An 18,815-nucleotide genomic window follows, 5' to 3' on the forward strand; every position below is an offset into this window, starting at 1 on the left:
GAATGGAGCATGGGACCTAAGTGCACTAGCAGAAGCAGAAAGGAAAATCGTGACATATCCTATAGTGGTGCTGTAGTGCTCTCTCCCTTTCACGTAGGGAACACAGCACACCCTGAAGTTGCTGCACTGCGTGACATTAATTTTTTGGGGCATATCTGGGCTCGAGTGTCTCTACCTACATACTACAGTAAGAACTTTAATCTACAGCTTCTGTCAAAAATGACAATTTTGAACATTTTTACAATTGTGTTTTTTCTCAAATGTAGGCTTAATAAAGAAACCCTGAATTATTTCTAACAGCTCAGTCACGGCTACTTTTCTCCTGAGACTCATAAGTAGAATTTTGTTTTGCTCTCTCCACACTTTTTAATTCCTGACATTACTCTCGTGATGCAGTAGATTAAAAGCCTCAATTTACAATAAAACTCTTAAATTCGGCTACATTTCGAAATCAAATCTCTATCGCATAGAACCTAAACAAAAACACAAAAACAGCATGATTTCCTACCTGTATCCATCAATAAAGCTGGCATTAATATAGTCAGACCCTTCTACTCCTCGGATCGGCTGTAAGCACACCCTTGTGGATTCATATGGCATAATATTAACAAGGCGATTTTTAAATTTATTACATGGAAGATTGGCACTAATGAATCTTGAAGTGTGAGCTTTAGAGCTGGCAAGACGCTGGTAAACAGAAAAATAAAGAATCACGTTTGAATACCACTATTACAGAATGTACAAATAGCATATACATACAATTGAAATCACCCAAAAATGACCTAATTGATTTTAGGTTAGAGTAAACAACCAATACTTACTGTTACAGATTTTTTTCCAGTTTAATATTTATTTTAAAAAGAGAATGAATATAACGATACTGCACACATTAAATGTAGCTAAAATGTAATTCAATATATTAAAAATCAAAAGAGAATATTTGAATAGAACATATATATATATATATATATATATATATATACTAATATATATAAACTATACTATATATACTATACTATATAGATATTTATAATACACTAATAATCTCCTATCTAATAATACCATATATTAAATATATTTAATGTATGCATAGGTATTTGGCCAATGTTTTTAAACAATAGCCAGGCAATCCAAAATCTGAGATAAACTAACATTTTGATTCTAATAGACATTACATTCTTGGTTAACCTTTTATCTCGGAATAGGGTGTATGGTAGAACAGGAAGAAAATTGTGAGCCGGGGTTGAGGGTCTCAGAACACAGTTCATTGGAAAATACATGCTTGAACTCAGAAGATACTCCTAGGTAATTAATGTAGCCCACATCACTAACAAAATGACAAGAAGTTCAAAAATTCTTTATTTGGATAATGTCCAGTTAATTTTACATTTCAATCATATATGTCATATAAAATATCTTCACCTAAATGCTTTACACATAATAATGTATGCTGAAGATAAACAACAATAGTTACATAAACATTACTTGATTTATATAGAGTGCAGGTAAGCACAGTGATTGGATGTGAATGTTGTAAATGTGTGGTGAACAGTCGCCAGACTGTATTGTCTGACTGGGAAAGGTCGGTTGTATAAAACAGTCCTAGATTTGTGAAAAAATGAAACAATGATTTGATCTACTAAACTAAAGAACTATTGACAAATAGCTTTCATCTAGTAGAGGATATGTGCCCTTGATGTTTCATTGCGATATACATGGGTAGGAATACAACCCTTTAATATGCCTCAGTTGCTCCATGTCCAAAATATTGTCATATCAGTTGACAATCCTACGACATAGTGAGTATATGCAATGTTACTGGGATTTTTCCCTTGAGAATTTGTCACACACACCCTGCCACAGTTTGCTTCTTAACTTCAGTGTGTCCATAGATTCACAAATGGTCATGTGCTGTGATGTCATGAGTCAGACAGAAGTGGGAATAAGTGCAATCATTTTTTTGAAGAAAGTCCAAGTGGCGTGCAGAGCAAGAAGATGGAGAACTACTGTCAGCAACTGTGAAGACAGTGGGGGCAAGTAAATGATGTAATCTGAGATGAAAGCAAGTACTGGAGTTGAACAGCTTGATGGGAAAATGTAAAGCGTGGAATTGCATATTAAAATAATAATGAATGAATTCAGAAAGTTTTGATGAATGGATTTGTTAATATATAAGTATGAGGAACCTTTATTCAACAAACTATCAAAGTATAGGAACAATTTCAATACATGACAGGATACATTATTTTTTAGGAGTTTATTTTTACTTTAAACCCTGTTGCCTTTGTATCTAATGATCTTTCCCATGATCTCTAACCTTCTTGTTTTATGGAGTTTGTGGAATGCACACAATCACTTTTCATTCTTCAATTGGGAGAAGTATGAGCTCCTTTCTGATACTCTTCATTTTATGTTCCCCTTTCCAAGGAGTTCATCTGTAAGCAAGTCTGAAAATGTCAGACTTCAGGTTTTGTCTGACATGCATGTGGTGTCACTCAGATCTTGAGTTTAGATCCAAAGCCTTCCACAGTCTGAGGCCCCTGTCTTCTGAGGTTTCCCTCCATGTTTCTTCAATTTCAGGTAGTTTTAGAATCCTGATAGGTGTGTGGCAGTGTGTTCCCTTCTGGAGTCACTGTGCTTTGTGCCAGTACACCGTGCTTACAGTAGAACAATATTTAACATGATCCCTGTATTCAGCGGGATACAAGTGTCATTAGTGTGCGTTTGACAATTTACCCATTATGGCTCTGTGAGCTGCCATAAAGAACCAGCATAGATAATATCACAGATAAAATCAGTCAGGGTAATGGCTTCAGATTTGGCAATGAGCATAGGAATAGAGGATTTCATTGACCTTTTCATTGTTAATTGAAAGTATTTGAAGAGGAAACATCGAAACAATTCAATTGTAAAACCACACACTACACTCCATTTCACAGTTCTTATCAGCTGAACATCATGATCCACTTTACCGTAAGCTATTGAGAGATAAAACAGCAATTATTTGCTTTCATTCAAAGACATCAGAAATCTTCACTAATAGCCGGTGAGGATTTAGTACCCATCAGAGGATTTAACACAGATTAATGGTCAAGAAGACTATGGCCCAGTTTCCTTGATCTCACTGTTGAGATTCAGGTGTCAGCTGAAACCTTTGTTGACTGAAGGTATCTTCAGATTAGGAATATTGATAATATGCTTCAGGAGGCCTGGGATGACTCATTTGAGAAGGGAATTGAGAATAATAAATGTGCTGTTGGTTTCAAGTGAGTTGAGGAATTGCTTCATAAACCTGGCTGAAGTTGTCTTTGAAGGCATGTTAGACATGTGTATCTAGGGTCAGATGCATATACTTACTGGCTAAATGGCAGATTGAGGTGAATGAGTTCATAAAGGAGGAGCATCATGGTCTTAGTAAAGTGATGATTCTCGCAGATGTAGTCCTAGATGTTGATGATTTTGCACTCGTATAACATCAAAGATTCTTTGTGGTCTGGTTGGGTGACTCGGGCTGATTTGTGGTAATTTTGCATTGGCTAGTTCCTTGTATAAATTAATATCTTCACTTGCTTGATTTGGAACCTTACAATGGCTTTTAGCAGTGTAATGGAAGTTACTCTTGGGTTTCAAAGGAGATTTTATTCTCATCAATCCTTGATTTGGTCCATTTGTTTTCAGGGTTTTCTATTGTTTGCTCCAACATAGAAATCATTGAATTCACCAATCAGTAGATAATTGAGAATTAACAGAATTTGGTTTTCTGGTATTGAGTAGCAAATCTTGTTTGTATGCTGGGTTTATTATCTTAGAAATTTGCCCAGAAGGCATTTGGGGAAATGACATGAGGATGTTTCTCTCAATCCCTTCAAATCTATATTTCAATAACACCTAATCCAGTAGTGTTGTAGTGTCTGGCAGATGTGGGGTGCTGCTTTGTTTTGTTGTTGTCCAAGCACTACTTGATTGAACCACAATACCTGCATGTTTTCCAAAATGCTGGTGGTCTATTTTGACAGACATACAGATTGAAATTACCTATAGTCAAGTCCGGATTTTCTTGCCAGTAGCCTGCAGAAAGATTGCCAGTTGAAGCAATTAGCCCTGCAGTTAAGAGCCATATCGTAGAGGTGGGAGATCACTGCAGTTGTGAATGATCTGTTTGGGTTGACTGGGCACTGGGTAAATTCTACCATGAAGAACAGAAGCAAAATATCAGGAGGCTCCCTACAGGTTAATTGTTAAGCATGCTCTACCTCTATACTATCCCTTCCTGTTTGACTGACTTGTTCCTATCGGTGATTTTGGGCACTCTTGGAATAAGAGCATTGATGATTGCTAGGGAACAGTCACTTAGTTGTATTTCTACCAATCCTACCATTACCATTGACTTCTAATAGTAGACTGCAAGTGCCCAAGAATTCTCTTTTGGGTCAAACAAGTGTTTATGAGGTGCAATAGAGTGCCAAGTTTGAATCTTGGAAATTGGCTTGGTGTGGCACGGCTCAGAATGATTTGAGGAGGGCACTGAATTGAGTACTATCATGGTAGTTGTGTCTTTTACCAAGTTTTCAATGACTGCTTAGAGAGAGGGGTCATAGCTGATGAGAGGGTATTGATGGAGCACATTCCATTGTATGGTCACCCTACAGGAGTGTGGGCAGCTGAGGAATGACAAGAAGATTACAGCAAAGAAACACATCTTGATTTCACATTTGGCATTTAAAACTAATGTCAGGATCTCAACTTTTTGGAAGTTGTTAAAGAAGTTTTGTTGCAAAGGCATGGCCTACCATTAATGAGATATTGGAATATGTTTTGATTTTAAGAAGGATCATAACAGTAAAGAATAAACAAAGCCCAACAACTACGACAGAGAAAGTTACCACACTTGCATTCCTTTTTTTAGCGTACCTTAAACTCCAGCTCCATTCCAGTGACATTTTCTCCTGGCTCTATCTGTGTCAACTTTTGAATATATGTGTAAAGGTTTCTAGCTGGCACTTCGGTATTTCCACACGTCACTGCTTCCATCAGTGCGTCGTGGATGAAGATATACTGGTCCTCCGTCTGGACCATGTAATTCCTTTGTGCTCTCATAAGAGTCACATGACCATAAATATCTACAGTTTTTTCATGCTTTATTCTTTCTAACATGGCGTCTATTACAATGAAGCAGCCAGTCCTGCCGACTCCAGCACTGAAATAAAATGGAAAACAAGAAGAGTTTACAATTTTACAGGTTGATCGCATGTCATACATAGAAAGAAAATGTTAGTAAACAGTAATTGATTCAAAATGGCCTGTAAAAAAGGATGGAACAAAAGAACAATACTTTTGACTAAACCTAAACTAAGGCTTACCCTGAGGCAGAGCGAGAGAGATACAAATTGTTAAATGCTCAAATAATAATAATAATTGAATAGTGACTCTCTTTCTAAGGATTTCATCCCAGGCTCACCCTGGCACTGAAAGCAAAGTCTACACTGAAAACAAAACACCTGACAGCTGAGGAACCAATGATATAAGACTAACCTAAAAACCCTTTTTACAGCGTGGAATAATAAGGAAACAAATTAAAAGACATGAAACCAATGTTAACCAATTGGTCAGGTGACGAAAAAATGGTGCAACTTCACAGAATGATTGAATTGTATTTTTAACATAAGGGCTGATTTAGAGTTTTATGATTTAGACTCTGACACAAAGGTGATGAAGTTGGTGCTAAGAAGCACACAGTGCACCAGTTCTAGGAGGGAGCAGAATTGAAGCATATCTTAGTAGATATTGTGCATTTCTGCTCTCTTCTTTTCACACAACATAGCACAGCGACTCTGCTTGATGTCCTGCATTCTGTGAAACATTAGTAAATATGCCCCTTGGTGTTTGTGGGGTGAAATATGTCTCAGATTTTCTCTCCTTCGCGCCCTTGTTAGAGAACCTTTGATAGGATAAAAGAAGGGGCCACCAGGAACTTCATAACTGCAAACTCATACAGGGCAGTCAGACTAGGCTGACTATCCATATGCATGAACGGATCCTTCTCTTGGCCCTCATGGGAGAGAGAAGCCCCAGCGACAGTGAAATAAGCAATCTCTGAGAACGCTTCTGCTGTACAGAACAAAGGTACAAACTGTGTGGGTAACCTGACCCAGCATAGCACATATTATCAGTTCCTGGCTCCTTCAGATTTCTTATTCTTTCTGCACCATTTAAGTACCTCTATTGCTTATGGCGTTGGCTTGTGCAGGACTACGAAAGCATATTACTAGCTGCAGTGTTTTGTGGTCCATATTCCTTTGCTTCTCTGTTCAACATTTCACGGTATCCTTACAATCTCAACCTTACATCCTTATGGTCAAATGTTTTATTAAGTTATTCAAACCTAAAACATGTGATATACAAGTTCTGTCGGACTAATCAATTTGCCTCTGAAAAAGCTCATGTGCCATTACAAAATGTATGCAACAGGCAGTATACATAGCAGAATGCGTTTGAGTTAGACAGAGAGTGATGTACCTTCATTTAACTCTCCTCGCCTTAAGCTTTTTTTTAAATCAGTTTTTCTTTCCTGAAAATCAAAAGATGTCATAGAGAGACAAAGTGCAGGTTTCATGGCCATGAAGTGACTTTTAGGTAAATGCAAACCAAGCTTATCTATAGGTCATAGAAAGCTGACACAATACCAGAATCGTACAAATGAGATTAGTCACAAAAGAGAGAAATGGCACTCTCATCTGTCCGGACGATGGCAAGATCAAACCCTATGAATTTCTCAACAGGGAGAATGATCAAAACACGTTATTCGAACATTGGACAGAGAAAATTAAAGAAGGGTGTATTGAGAAAAGAAACACAGCTGTGCCTAACCCTAAGTCAAATAAGCTCCAAGGTAAACAGGAATGCTGCTGGCATGTCATAGGCTTGGAAGGGGATGTAAGCTGAAGAGGCCCTTGATATGTGAGTTACTGATGAGAAAGACTTTAGTGAGAGATGATCTCGTTTGATTTGGGGTATGAGTTGTCTGTGTCAGAAAAGGAGTGCTTGCTTCGTGTGGGCTTAGTGCCAAATAACACCTCTGGAAAAAATAACTACCTCCCAGGGCACCTGGAAGACATACAAGTTGGGCTAATACAGTTTTTTCAATGACACCAGTGCAGTCTAGCACTGTAGTTAACTTAGAACCAGCTCCCTCTGTACTGATGCTGACAGAGAGAGTAATGGTAAGTCTGGCAGGATTTGCAGAATGTAGGACCTCACCAATGAAGATTGCTGAATATGATGGATTGGCTTAGAAACACATTTTTAGTGAGGACTGAAAGCAAAAGTGACCAGCCTCACTATTCACTTGTAAGAGTGGTGACTGAGTTCAGGAGAACCACTGGAGACAAACACCAGCAAAGGACCTAATTTCCAGAGGAGAGAGTGCAGTATGTGGTAAAAAAGAAGTGCAAGCAGATAATGTTGCTCAGACAACCCCTCTAATATCAGGAAGGGTGACTGAAGTGTCCAGGAGTGAAAGACTCATCAGTTGTCAAGAAGCTTCCACAGAGGTGATAGGGTCAGTTGAGCTGGGAAGACAGGAACAGCCTGATATAGTGTATGGAGCAGTAGACTGCCCCGTGAAGCATCCTGCTCCAAGATGTAGAAACCCTCATCCAATCACCCAAAAGCAGGATGGGAACTTTATAAGTTAGTCTTCAGTGACCCAAGCAGTGAAAGAGAGGTGAGGCTGGAAGAAGAGTCTAGTCTCCATGGTCAGACTCCACAGACAACAGAGGGCATTCCACTCTGAAAGTAGACGCAGAATCACTTAGGAAGTGAATCAGTGCTAGGCAGCATGGGCCAACTCACACATGACTGACTATAGAGATAGGACACTACACAATGTATCAAAGTAGGCCCATCAGGATATGTAGCAGGTGGGCTGAACAATTTGATAGACGCCGTAGGACTCTGATTCCCAGGTCACAAGCATTTAATGGAGCACTGCCTGTCCATGTTGTACAGCGTGTCCAGTAGAGAGTGGGCAGATCTGCGTGCCTCAAACTTCTCAGACGACCTCCAAGGTCGAGGACACTACCTATGTAGCAGGTAGTTCTGAGTATTTCCAGCCAAAGGAGGAGGTTGTCATCTCATCTTGTGTCGCATTAACTAGTAGTTGTCGACACTTCCTCTTTCTGCACTCCATCCGCAATTGCCTGGTGCTTCCTATCAGAGTGTTGTTGGGTCCCCTCATGAACAGACAGGTTCCCTGTAATGGTGTCAGCTGTTGGAGCTCCAGAAAGGGAAGGGCATCAGGGTCACAACCTAGCTACACCTAATGAAGTTTGTTTTCTGAAAGATTCTCATCATCTGTAATTTGAATTTGATCCCTATCCTACTGAGAAGAAATCCCATTGGAAGCACCTCACCATTAGAACTGTTGTTTGTAAACTAAAAGCCTGCAGGCAAACAACTCTGAAGTGATGGTCACTTAAAGATGGAGCCACTAGAAAGTGAGTGACTTGACATATGAACATCATGGAACATTTCCATCACTTGGTAAAGTTTATTTTTGTTGGAATCTCCTGGTTTTCATGCTTTCCACTTTCTTATTTTCTATGAGTTTCACATAAGGGAAAATCCAGGTTCCCCTTCTACTTGTGACCCTGGGTCCAGTCTTTATTCTTCATTTACTAGGCTGATACCAGAATCCACATAATAACCTCTTCTTTTGTGGTGCGTGAAGAAGCTATCTGCAGTTTGTGTTGGGCTCCCTTCTTTTTTTCACAAAATAACATTGCAGGCTCCCTCTTCTATTGCTAGTAATTGACGACCTGTTTCTCATTGTAGAGCAAACTCCATGGACCCCATTTTACATTTCTGATATCTCCAGATTAATCAACCTCTATGCAGTATGGTCTACATTCTGCCTCTGAACTGCACCTAGGGATTCCATTTTCATACACATATATAGTTGTCAAAATATTTATACTATATAATGTAACGATTACTATGCCTAAGTGGACATCTTTTTTTGTTGAGAGAATTTAGAGCACTAAGGCCCTCATTACAACCCTGGCAGACGGTGCAATGATGGCGGTAGGACCGCAAATAGGCCGGAGGTAATTACCGCCCCATTATGACATTGGCGGTTTGGCATGCCAAACCGCCAATGTACCACACCGTCCCCCACAGCGGTAATGACCACCAGGCTGGAGACAACAGTCTCCAGCCCGGCAGCCGTCACTATTCCGCCTGCGGGATCATGACCCCGCATACCGCCATGGATTTCGTGGATTTTGAACCGCCACAAAATCCATGGCGGTAGGCACTATCAGTGCGAGGGAATTTGTTCCCTGGCACTGATAAGGGTCTCCCCCTCCCAGGAGTCCACCCCAACACCCACAACCCCCCTACCACCTCCCAAAGGTGGTAAGACCCCCTCCCCACCCCTGCCCCCATTGGCCCCCCAAACATACCCCCACCCCTCCACTCACGCACACACCTCTCACACACATACACATGCACATACATGCACACATTCACACATACATACACAAGACATTTCCCTTACACACATCACACCCCCTGCATGCATACACACACTCACACACCCCCTCTGAACACTCACACCCCCATGCACGCACACACCACACAACACCCCCACCCCCTTCCCTGTCAGACGATCACCTTACCTGCTTCGGTGGTCCTCCGGGAAGGAACGGGTTCCATGGGGGCTGCTCTGCCGCCAGCACCCCGTCACCAGAACACCGAATACCGAATACTGGAACGTAATTCGGTGGGTGGTCTTTTGATGATGTGGCGGTGACAGTGGAGCAGCCTCCACTACACCTCCAACCGCCACTATGGCTGCTGGCGGCTCTCCATCTAAAAAAGGGCAGAGGGTCGCCAGCAGTCATAATATGGTTGGCGGAAGACCCCCAACACTGGTGGTCTTCAGCCCAGCGGAACCTCAGCGGTCTTACAAAAAGACCACCGAGGTTGAAATGAGGGACTAAGGCATGGCTTAAATAGATATGGAGGTTTCTTTAAAAACTAACCTTAAAGACACACTGGGTTAAAAATCTTGCCACAAAGCTGCTTTTTTGACTTAATAGATACAATCAGCAACTAAATGGATGAAACAAAAATGGAGCATGTCCTGAAAAGAATGTTGTATAATTTGGACATGTATTCATTTAAAAAATGGTTTTCCACTATAGGGTTGTATTGAACATTTTAGCGTTGTGTGTCTGTATGATAAAAAAAATTGTTAATTCTGTTTCTAAGATATGGAATGTACTTTCTTCTTGGATGGTGTTATTTACCTTTGATTGTATTCATGTTGCAATAATTTTAACTAACTACACATTTAACAAATACTTTGGATTGAATAAATGTATATCTGCTTAAGTACACAAATGACAGGTGCTGGCTAGACCATCATAAGCACATACCTTTGTATTAGCATATCATGTGTTTGTACCTTTCACCAGCATCAGCAGCTGGCTTGATAACGTCAGTATTGGTATGATGCACCCCCGTGACAAAATCAGTCATGTAGATATCAAGGCATTTGGATTTTTTAAATGCTACATTCTACCGTTCTTTTTGTTAGATCTGGAATTAACAGAGACCTTTTGCTAAAATTATACATATAAAATACTTATAGAGGGTTTCAGACAGCACTCTTTATCCACTGGTCTGTTGGTGTGTCATTCACAAGTTTCTTGCATGCACTACAGCATACAGAATGGGACAATGGGCCAGCCCACTTCATCCATTGGCTAACTTCATTGAGAGTTGCAGCAGTCTGCTATTTTGCAAAGAGCAGATCCACACAGAGTTGTTCTCGTCCCTCCCAGGGACTGCTAAGATAAAGTGTTTTTGAGAAGACAAAAAATCTTTCTGCTTTTTCCCAATGTTTATTTTTTTATTGGTGAGGGCCAGGCAGTGCCTCAAATGAAGTGTAATAAAAACATGACAAAAAACAAGCGCTGACAAACCCAAAACACTGGCAGCCAATGTCAGACCTATTGACTTTGCGGTGCTTGTCTGTATGCAACGCGGGCTGGGGGTGGTAATTCATATTTCCTACCTTGTGCCTCTACCAGTATATTGATGCAGTATCCAACCTTTCTGTGTTTGTGACACTGAATGGAGGACTCCACTTTTAGGTTTTATCAATTAACAATTATATTATATAATTATTCGAATTATCAGAAAAGCTAAAAAGCACCCCATGTAAAAGTGTTATCCTACTTTGCTGGTGCATAACCATCAGAGGTGCACTAAGTGCCCTGACACCAGTACCCAGAAGCATGAGGGGCCCACTAGACACCAAATGTGGCTCTCCTTCACCTCTCATCCATGAAACGGGAAGCCTGTTTTTCTAACATGTATTAGGGAAGAAGGAATTCTTGTCATTAAAGAAGAAAACTGCTAAATCCTACGGTACCCCGTTTTTCTCATTGTAGTCGGGAAATAGACAGGCTTTAGACAATTATTTCAACGCTCAAACTACATATCAGGATCTAAAGACACCTTTGAATGTGGCCTGTGGTAAAATGAGGGAGAGAATTAACAGGTAAAAAGGCTTATTCATATTTCACATGGCGTTGGTCAAACAATGGTTTGAAGCCATGAGCTGAACTAAAAGAGTATAAAGCATTTACAAAAGAATGATCCGATGTTGTGTAGAAAGCTACTTATTGCCACAAAAAACATAATGACCATTGCTAGCAGAAACCATGGAAATGCTCACATTTACCTTTGTTAATGCAATGACATAAAAGACAAGGATTGTCCACATAATGGTGCCTGACATTTACACTTTACCATGGTAACACAGAAATAAGCAGCACCCCTTGTTATTTCATCATTAGGAAATGAAGCGCTGATTCCGGCGCATTATATCTGAGCCACCAAGTTTTCGCAGCAGTCCTTGCTTTGTCTGTGGGTGTGTGTTTCTACTTTGTTGTTGTACTCCGCTATCAAGGTCTGGCTTTCTTATCAAGTTGACGGATGAAGGTACTACAAGAGAGCGCATTTTTCTTTGATGGGGAAAACGGAGCTCTCGCTAACTGTGATAATGATGGAGCCCTATTTGGGCTTTTTGTTTTTCATCATTCCTACAGCCTTTCAACTATAACACGATAAGTCCAGCGCGGCACATAAACCAGACCCATTTCATCTCTTGTCTAGCTTTGGGAGCAGAGGCTGAGAAGGACTCCCTGCGGTTTGATAGGAATCGAGAAACTTCAGATCCGTGTTGAGGACAACGGCAGGCTATTCATACGCGCAGTGTGTTCGGTGCTGAAAAGCCCAAGCAGAGCAAGAAATCAGAGGAAACCCTTGACTGACTGTGGAACGGGGTGACCACCTTCAGGAGCAGATGCCAGTACAAAACCTTTGTAGCGCTACTGAGTGCTACAGCTAGCGCTTAGTTTGTAAAAGCCTAAGTACTGAGGCACACAGTTTTGCTCCGAAGCCCGCGGCCGGAGCTATTGATAGTCTTGATTCCACCTCATACCTCTTTAGTTCGCCACCAGACACTCCCTGCAGCTTTATCTCACTCTTGCAGGTTCTTTTTCATCCATGCGTTTTCCTTTGCCACTGTTCTCCATTTTTCTTTCTTCCTCCTTTTGTGGTTTTCTCTCTCTTCTACTGAATCAAAGTCTGTTGAGTCAAAGACTCAAATTCGACCCTGGCTATGACAAGCACAATACATAGGCAGTATCTTACGGCATGGTATGCAACCCTGTAGGAAATGCAAGGTACTGCCCTTTGACCTTGCCCCCTTCCAATGCTTGATGTTCCTCTATGATATGGCCGATGATAATGCCCAGGTTGCACTTTGTTCAGGATATACCTTTGGCATCATTCCTTTGGCCACAACATCCACAGGACATGGTTCACCATTTGGTTACCTTGTCTTAATAAATTGTTTTTTCAGAGTATGGTCTGCAGCCTTGGTTTCCAATCCAGGCTCCTCAAAATTGGTGCCAAATCAAATAAATATTCGACTAATTGAAGACAATCACAATCTGAATCCCATTAGATATTCAAATTTTGAAGTCAGTTTACCAATGTCCTGAAAATTTTGATTTGGCTTAGAGTGAGTATATCAACCACTCAGCACAATCCACCTAGCTGGTGACAAAATGCACAATGCGTCTTTAAAAATGAAAGAAAACAGTGGGCAGATCAATGTGAATTTCCTGGTACAGGACCACAACATCTATAATGCCTTATGCAGCTCAGCACAGGTGCTGTCAAACCTGAGTTCACACAAAAAGAAAACCGATTTTCTGTCAGAGGCAGCCACAACAATTGCAGTGCTAGACATTCTGCTGTTTTCAAGAGAAGAAGGGCTACACAAGCCATTAAGCAAGCATGCCTTCTACAAAGCTGTTATTGCCTCAATATTTTCATTCAAGCAGCGATGATTGAGCCAGTCCCACGAGCCGAGGTATGCTCAATATCCCGTGATGTGGCCTGGCAGAAGTGCTGAAAAAAGGAAAATCAAGAGGCGAGTGGGGGCCATTTCTGTCCTGAAATTGCTGCCTGAGCATGTTAAGGGGTTGACTTTATTGATTAGACTGTAGCTCTTTAAATGCTCAGCCTTTGCTGAAACGTCAGTGATCTGGCAAGTAAAGACAGGCTAATTACTAGATTTTACAGATCATTTAATTGGAAGCAGAGTCAGGAGCACATGGACAAAAGCATCGCTTTGGGAACTTTTGACATACATCAGTGGATAAGTCGCCCATTACTATTTCAGCCACAGCTTGTTGCCGGGATATTTATATTGTCATAGCGGTGAGATGGATGAACTAAAGCAGGTAGAGTGTCACTGTGCAGAGCTCAGTGACACTCTACGCTCAGTGCAAAGGGTGGTCCATCCATCCTTGCATGGAACTAGGCTGAAGACACATTAGTGTATTATAAATATATCAAGTGTACATTTTAAAGCTGCATATTTTTAATGCCAATAGTCGTATAGTTTGTTCAATTAATCGAAGAGGGAACTATATAGCTGATAAGCATGTATAGATTTGGTGTGGTGCAGAAACATACACCTAACGATACCAACAGCAAAGTCTGTTAGCCAAGAAGGGGAAATGTATTTCTCACGGTACAGAGAGATGTGAGACACAGGAGAGGGAGGTGGAAGCAAATGGAATAACTCAACAGGAGCAATTTCCATATCTATAAATAACAACAAATATGTGTAACATCTTATTATACATGTAAGCTCCTAACTCAAAGTTTGAAAAATAAAATAGTGTCCCCCAGCATCTGCAGAATAGCTTTACATAAAGTAATATGGCCGACAGTGGCCGCAAGACATGAGGCCACTCAAAATCAGTACCTGTGCTCCTTGAGGCTGCGTTACTACCGGAGGCGTGGCTCTTTGATCCCTCCCCTCACCACCTACAGGCGAGTGGAGGGATGAGGGAGACCCGTTGGCTCGCACTAGTTCCGGGTACTATTGGCTACGAATCCTTATGAATGTCTAAAGGTCCAGTGCTATGCATATAATTGTTTAGAAACTGCATATTCAAAGACAATGCCTCAAGGAAAACATTCCCTAGCAGATCTTATAATTAGCGGTGGTAATTAGGCTCAGAAAGGTACTGTGGTTTATGTAGCCAAGACTGGCTCACATTTACCACAGAGAATTGGGGACATCCCGCAAGCGCTCAGTGCTCAACCCATGGAAGCATAGTTCATTCGATTATTGCTATGTTCATTTTCACGTTGGTCTCAAATTACCGGGAACAAGCACTTCTAACTAATTTGTGAAAAAAAATGTAATGAATGTCACTGCACAATCAGTGGTTGCCCAATTTCACAAAATGAAGTATACACCCCTTTTTGAACAATGAGCTCCTTATTTTCTAGTGTCAACCAGTACGCTCGTGTTCACTATGAAATGTGAAGCACTCAAACTGTATATTTCCTCCAATATTCCAACAGCAATAGGCGAGGCATAAGTCCTAAAAAAAGAACTGCGGGTATACTAGTGACATCACGACATGTGACATCACACGTTACACATAGGAAGTGGCATCTGTAAAATAATTAAATAAAAAACTGGGTATTTAAATGGCTATTCGTGTCAATATAGGCCAGTATAGCTCACATTTTTCCAGTGCACGCTCTTTTGTATAGGGTTTAAACAAAGCCAAAAGCTTGCTTTCAAATCGCAATTTCTCTTACATGCGTATGAAGTAATTGTGCCTCCGTTTCCCCTCCACTGCTCTAGCACCTATTTGTGAGGCTGCACATAGTTCCAGACAGGATTGTACTCGCACAATAGGAAAGCCCTTTGTCTTGAGCCCACCTGGAAGGGAAAATGAAAAGCTCCTTCACCGCCTGCACCTTGTTGCTCGGCAGAAACCAGTTAACAGTGGAGGCGCTGCTGAACATGTCCCGGTGTCTGGTGAAAGTTCAGCTTACTTCACTATGGCCAACACGGGGGAGACGGTGTCGACCTTGTAACTGCGTGCCCCCCGACTTGTGCCCTGGCCATAAGTAATCAAGACAGGTGTACTGTTCCCTCTATTTAATCTGACAACACTTATCTACCATAAGAAATGAACGAAAGAGATTCAGAATGTGGGCTCATATATTCATAATCAAAGAAAGATTTCAATAGCCACTTCTATTTGTCTCATAACTCTTCTGAAAATCTCCCATGAATTATGTTTGATGGATTCATGTCTTTTGAGACTAAAAGTTTTTTTTAAGCTAGAAGAGTAACTTGGGGTGGTCTGTTAGGCCATAATGGACTGTAATCCATTGTGCTGGGGACCTACAGGCTATTTTATTTTGAGATTTCCACCTGCGAGGCAGCCATCTCAGTGCCTTCAAAAGAGCCCCTGTCATTGTAGCTCTTCTGAAGGCACTGAAAGGTTGCTGAGCAGCCACCATGTTTTAAGTAGCCATTTAGCAAACCTGTTTGTTTTACAAATGCTAATGATCCTGATAAACGGAGTTTTCTCCCAGGGCGAGACAGTAAGTTTTTTCTGTTCGGGACCACCAACCTTTTTTTGTTGTTGGATGGAGGTTGTTGCTCTGGATTGAGAGGGTGGGAAGGATTGTTTAGTTGTTTGTTCTGCTAAAGTGTTTGTACCCTTTGATATCTTATCCAGTTGAAAAAAAAGTCACTGTAAACTTGAACTGAGCTTTGAGGATGGTGTAATGTTCATCATATATAAATATACAAAAATTCAACAACGAGCAATGAAAAAAGAGTGAGAAGTGTGCCAAAGGTAAGCAGAAAAACTTCTTAAGAGTTTAACAGGGCAAGGTATGTCAGGAAACGTAAATATGACCAACTGAAATAACTTCTCATAGGAAAAAGAACAGTTTACAATGTTCTAATCCAGTGGTTCCCAACCTTTGACTTCTGTGTACCTCCACTTTATCATTACTGGAACCCGGGTACTCCCACTGAATCATTATTGAAATCCGGGGACCCCCACACTGAGTCATTACTGAGAGCTGGGAACCTAATCTGATAAAATTATTACATTTTCCAAGAATGTCGCAGACCATCTGAGGAGGCTTCCCAGACTCCCAGGGCTCCCCGGACCACAGGTTGGGAACCATTGTTCTAATAAATAAGCAAACCAAAACTGCCAAAGAGAACAAAATACTTGAAAGGCAAATTGTTGGCTGAAAAACCAACACATATAGCCTTCCTACTCCATTTTCTCAACAGCCTCTTAACTAATCCTAGTATAGAGAGGCTGCATGGACATTTCTAGTGGTGGTGGGCCCCAGCATTGCAGATTATTGAGAATTATGTCATACATTTTAGAAAAACACCTCTAAAAGGTTAATGTGTTTGCTGTGTATTAGGGTTAGTTTGTGTACAATATTCTCCATAACTGTATTTGGTTCTGTCACAACACACAGGGTCAGATTCTCAATGTTTTGGTGCAGGGTAGAGCCACAAACCTTCGTGCTACGCTGTCCTGCGTCAAAACAAAAGGGCAGGAATGTGCTGTATCTAAGGGATAGAGCGCATTCCTGTCCTTTTCCCCTGCGCTGGTGCACAAATTTCTGCCGTGGGCCATGCAGGCACCCTAGCACAATGATGAAAGGGTGTCTACATTGGGGGGATGATTGGTTTTGTGCAGGAAGAGGCACCTTCCTGCACAAAAACAATCCCAAAATAAGTTTTCCTCTTTCTATGTGTGCTGCAAAATGCAACACACATAGAGAGTAGAAAAAACAGAGAGAAATATAGATATTTCTTCCCTTTCCGTCACTTCTATGCCTTCCCTGGGATGGTTTAGGGCCAAAAGCCATGGGTGGTGTGTAAGAACACCCATGCAACACCCATGGGAACACCTCCCCGACGCAAATACCTCAAGGCCATGTAGATATGGGTCAGCAGCCTGGGCCGCCAATGCATCAAAAAAAGTGATGTATCGGCGGTGCAGGCCTCTTGTAAATCTGGCCCACAATGTTTTGAACTGTAACATATGACAATATGTTTCCTATATTTCCTGTCATCGTTTTGGTTTAAATTCACTTGCAAGTGTACAGTCATAATGTTTATGTCTGAAAAACGTAAACAGAGCTAAGTGGGAAGAAAGTCATATGAAGTCAAGGGAACATGAACTAAACTGAAACCCAGACAAGCGAAATATGTTAATACTACTATTGAGTTTCAGCGGCAAAACGAAATACTAGAAACTAGAGCTTTTGTGACAGTAATGTCGGATCAAAATAAAGCTGTTCCCTTCACCCAAATGTGTTCCAATTCGGAGCCCTTGGATATTTGGGAATACACACATCTGGGAAAACTCAGTAAATCGCTTCTCCAGGACTCATGCTATTAGGTTATAAAAATATTTTTACATTTCCTACAGATGGCTGAATTCTTTTCTTCACCAGTAATTCTAATTCCAGAATTCATTACAGACAGCTGCTGGCTCCAATAAACTTAACAGCTCTTTTACCACACTCAGCTGCCAGCAGTCAGGCTGCTTTTCGCTTATAGGGTACAGTATAGAGACAATATAACCGCAAGGAATATTAATAGTTACTAAACACGTTTGGGTAAAAAGTGCAGATGCTATGCAAATCCTAAATGCAGCCCAACCCAAGGTTGATATTTAAAGCAGAACTAGAGCACTAGAATATTTCTATGATGCATTTTATACTATTTCCAGTTATTCCTTATACCCTCTCACTACAAAGCACAGTATAATTTCAAACCAAAAGTAATGCTTCTTCCTGCTGCTGACATTCAATACAAAATGTATTCTCACATTACATGCTTTGCCTCCGGTGAATGGAAACCCACAGACACGCTCCATCACCTTTTGTTGCTATTCTTTTGTACATCAACCTCATGTTGGTTTAACAACGAATGGTGATGTTGGTTTCATGATTTATTCAAAGGAAGTCCTTGAAAGCAGAGAGGTGGTGTGACTGCGAGGTTAAGACCTGCAAACTCATTCAAGGCCACACTAGTGGTATGAATAAGCTGTAGAAATAATATAATACAATACAACACAATTACTGTTGTTCTTGCTAGTGGCAGATATCTCGTTTATTGCCCATAGAGGAGGAGCATACTGGTCAATAGTGAATTCTGAGTATCTTAAAACGCTTTGGGTTATTCCAATTTAAAAAAGCCCAATATGCCTAACAGAAAAGCAATTATGCCCCATTTTTTCCTTTGGCAGATGATTTTCTAGACACTTTCTTTTATTCAAGTTTCAAGTTTTATTTTATTTATGATACGGAACTCCCAGGGAGGTCCACATAAAACAAACATATAAAAAGAAGACCATAAAAATGGAAAA

At 40.8% G+C, this 18,815-nt stretch overlaps 1 protein-coding gene across 19 annotated transcripts in view; it reads right to left on the bottom strand.

The window, feature by feature from the left end:
* The window catches only part of PTPRD (protein tyrosine phosphatase receptor type D), a 3,982,777-nt gene that overhangs the window by 48,550 nt on the left and 3,915,412 nt on the right, over positions 1-18,815 (bottom strand). For all 19 annotated transcript variants that reach the window (XM_069230134.1, XM_069230131.1, XM_069230149.1 and 16 more), the window contains 2 exons: positions 4,912-5,197; positions 509-687 (listed from right to left, as the gene is read on the bottom strand). In XM_069230134.1, the coding sequence (XP_069086235.1) occupies positions 509-687; positions 4,912-5,197 (465 nt within the window). The remainder of the gene's footprint in view (positions 1-508; positions 688-4,911; positions 5,198-18,815) is intronic.

This window comes from Pleurodeles waltl, chromosome 1_1 (assembly GCF_031143425.1).
Source record: "Pleurodeles waltl isolate 20211129_DDA chromosome 1_1, aPleWal1.hap1.20221129, whole genome shotgun sequence".
NCBI classification, from domain to species: Eukaryota; Metazoa; Chordata; class Amphibia; order Caudata; family Salamandridae; genus Pleurodeles; species Pleurodeles waltl.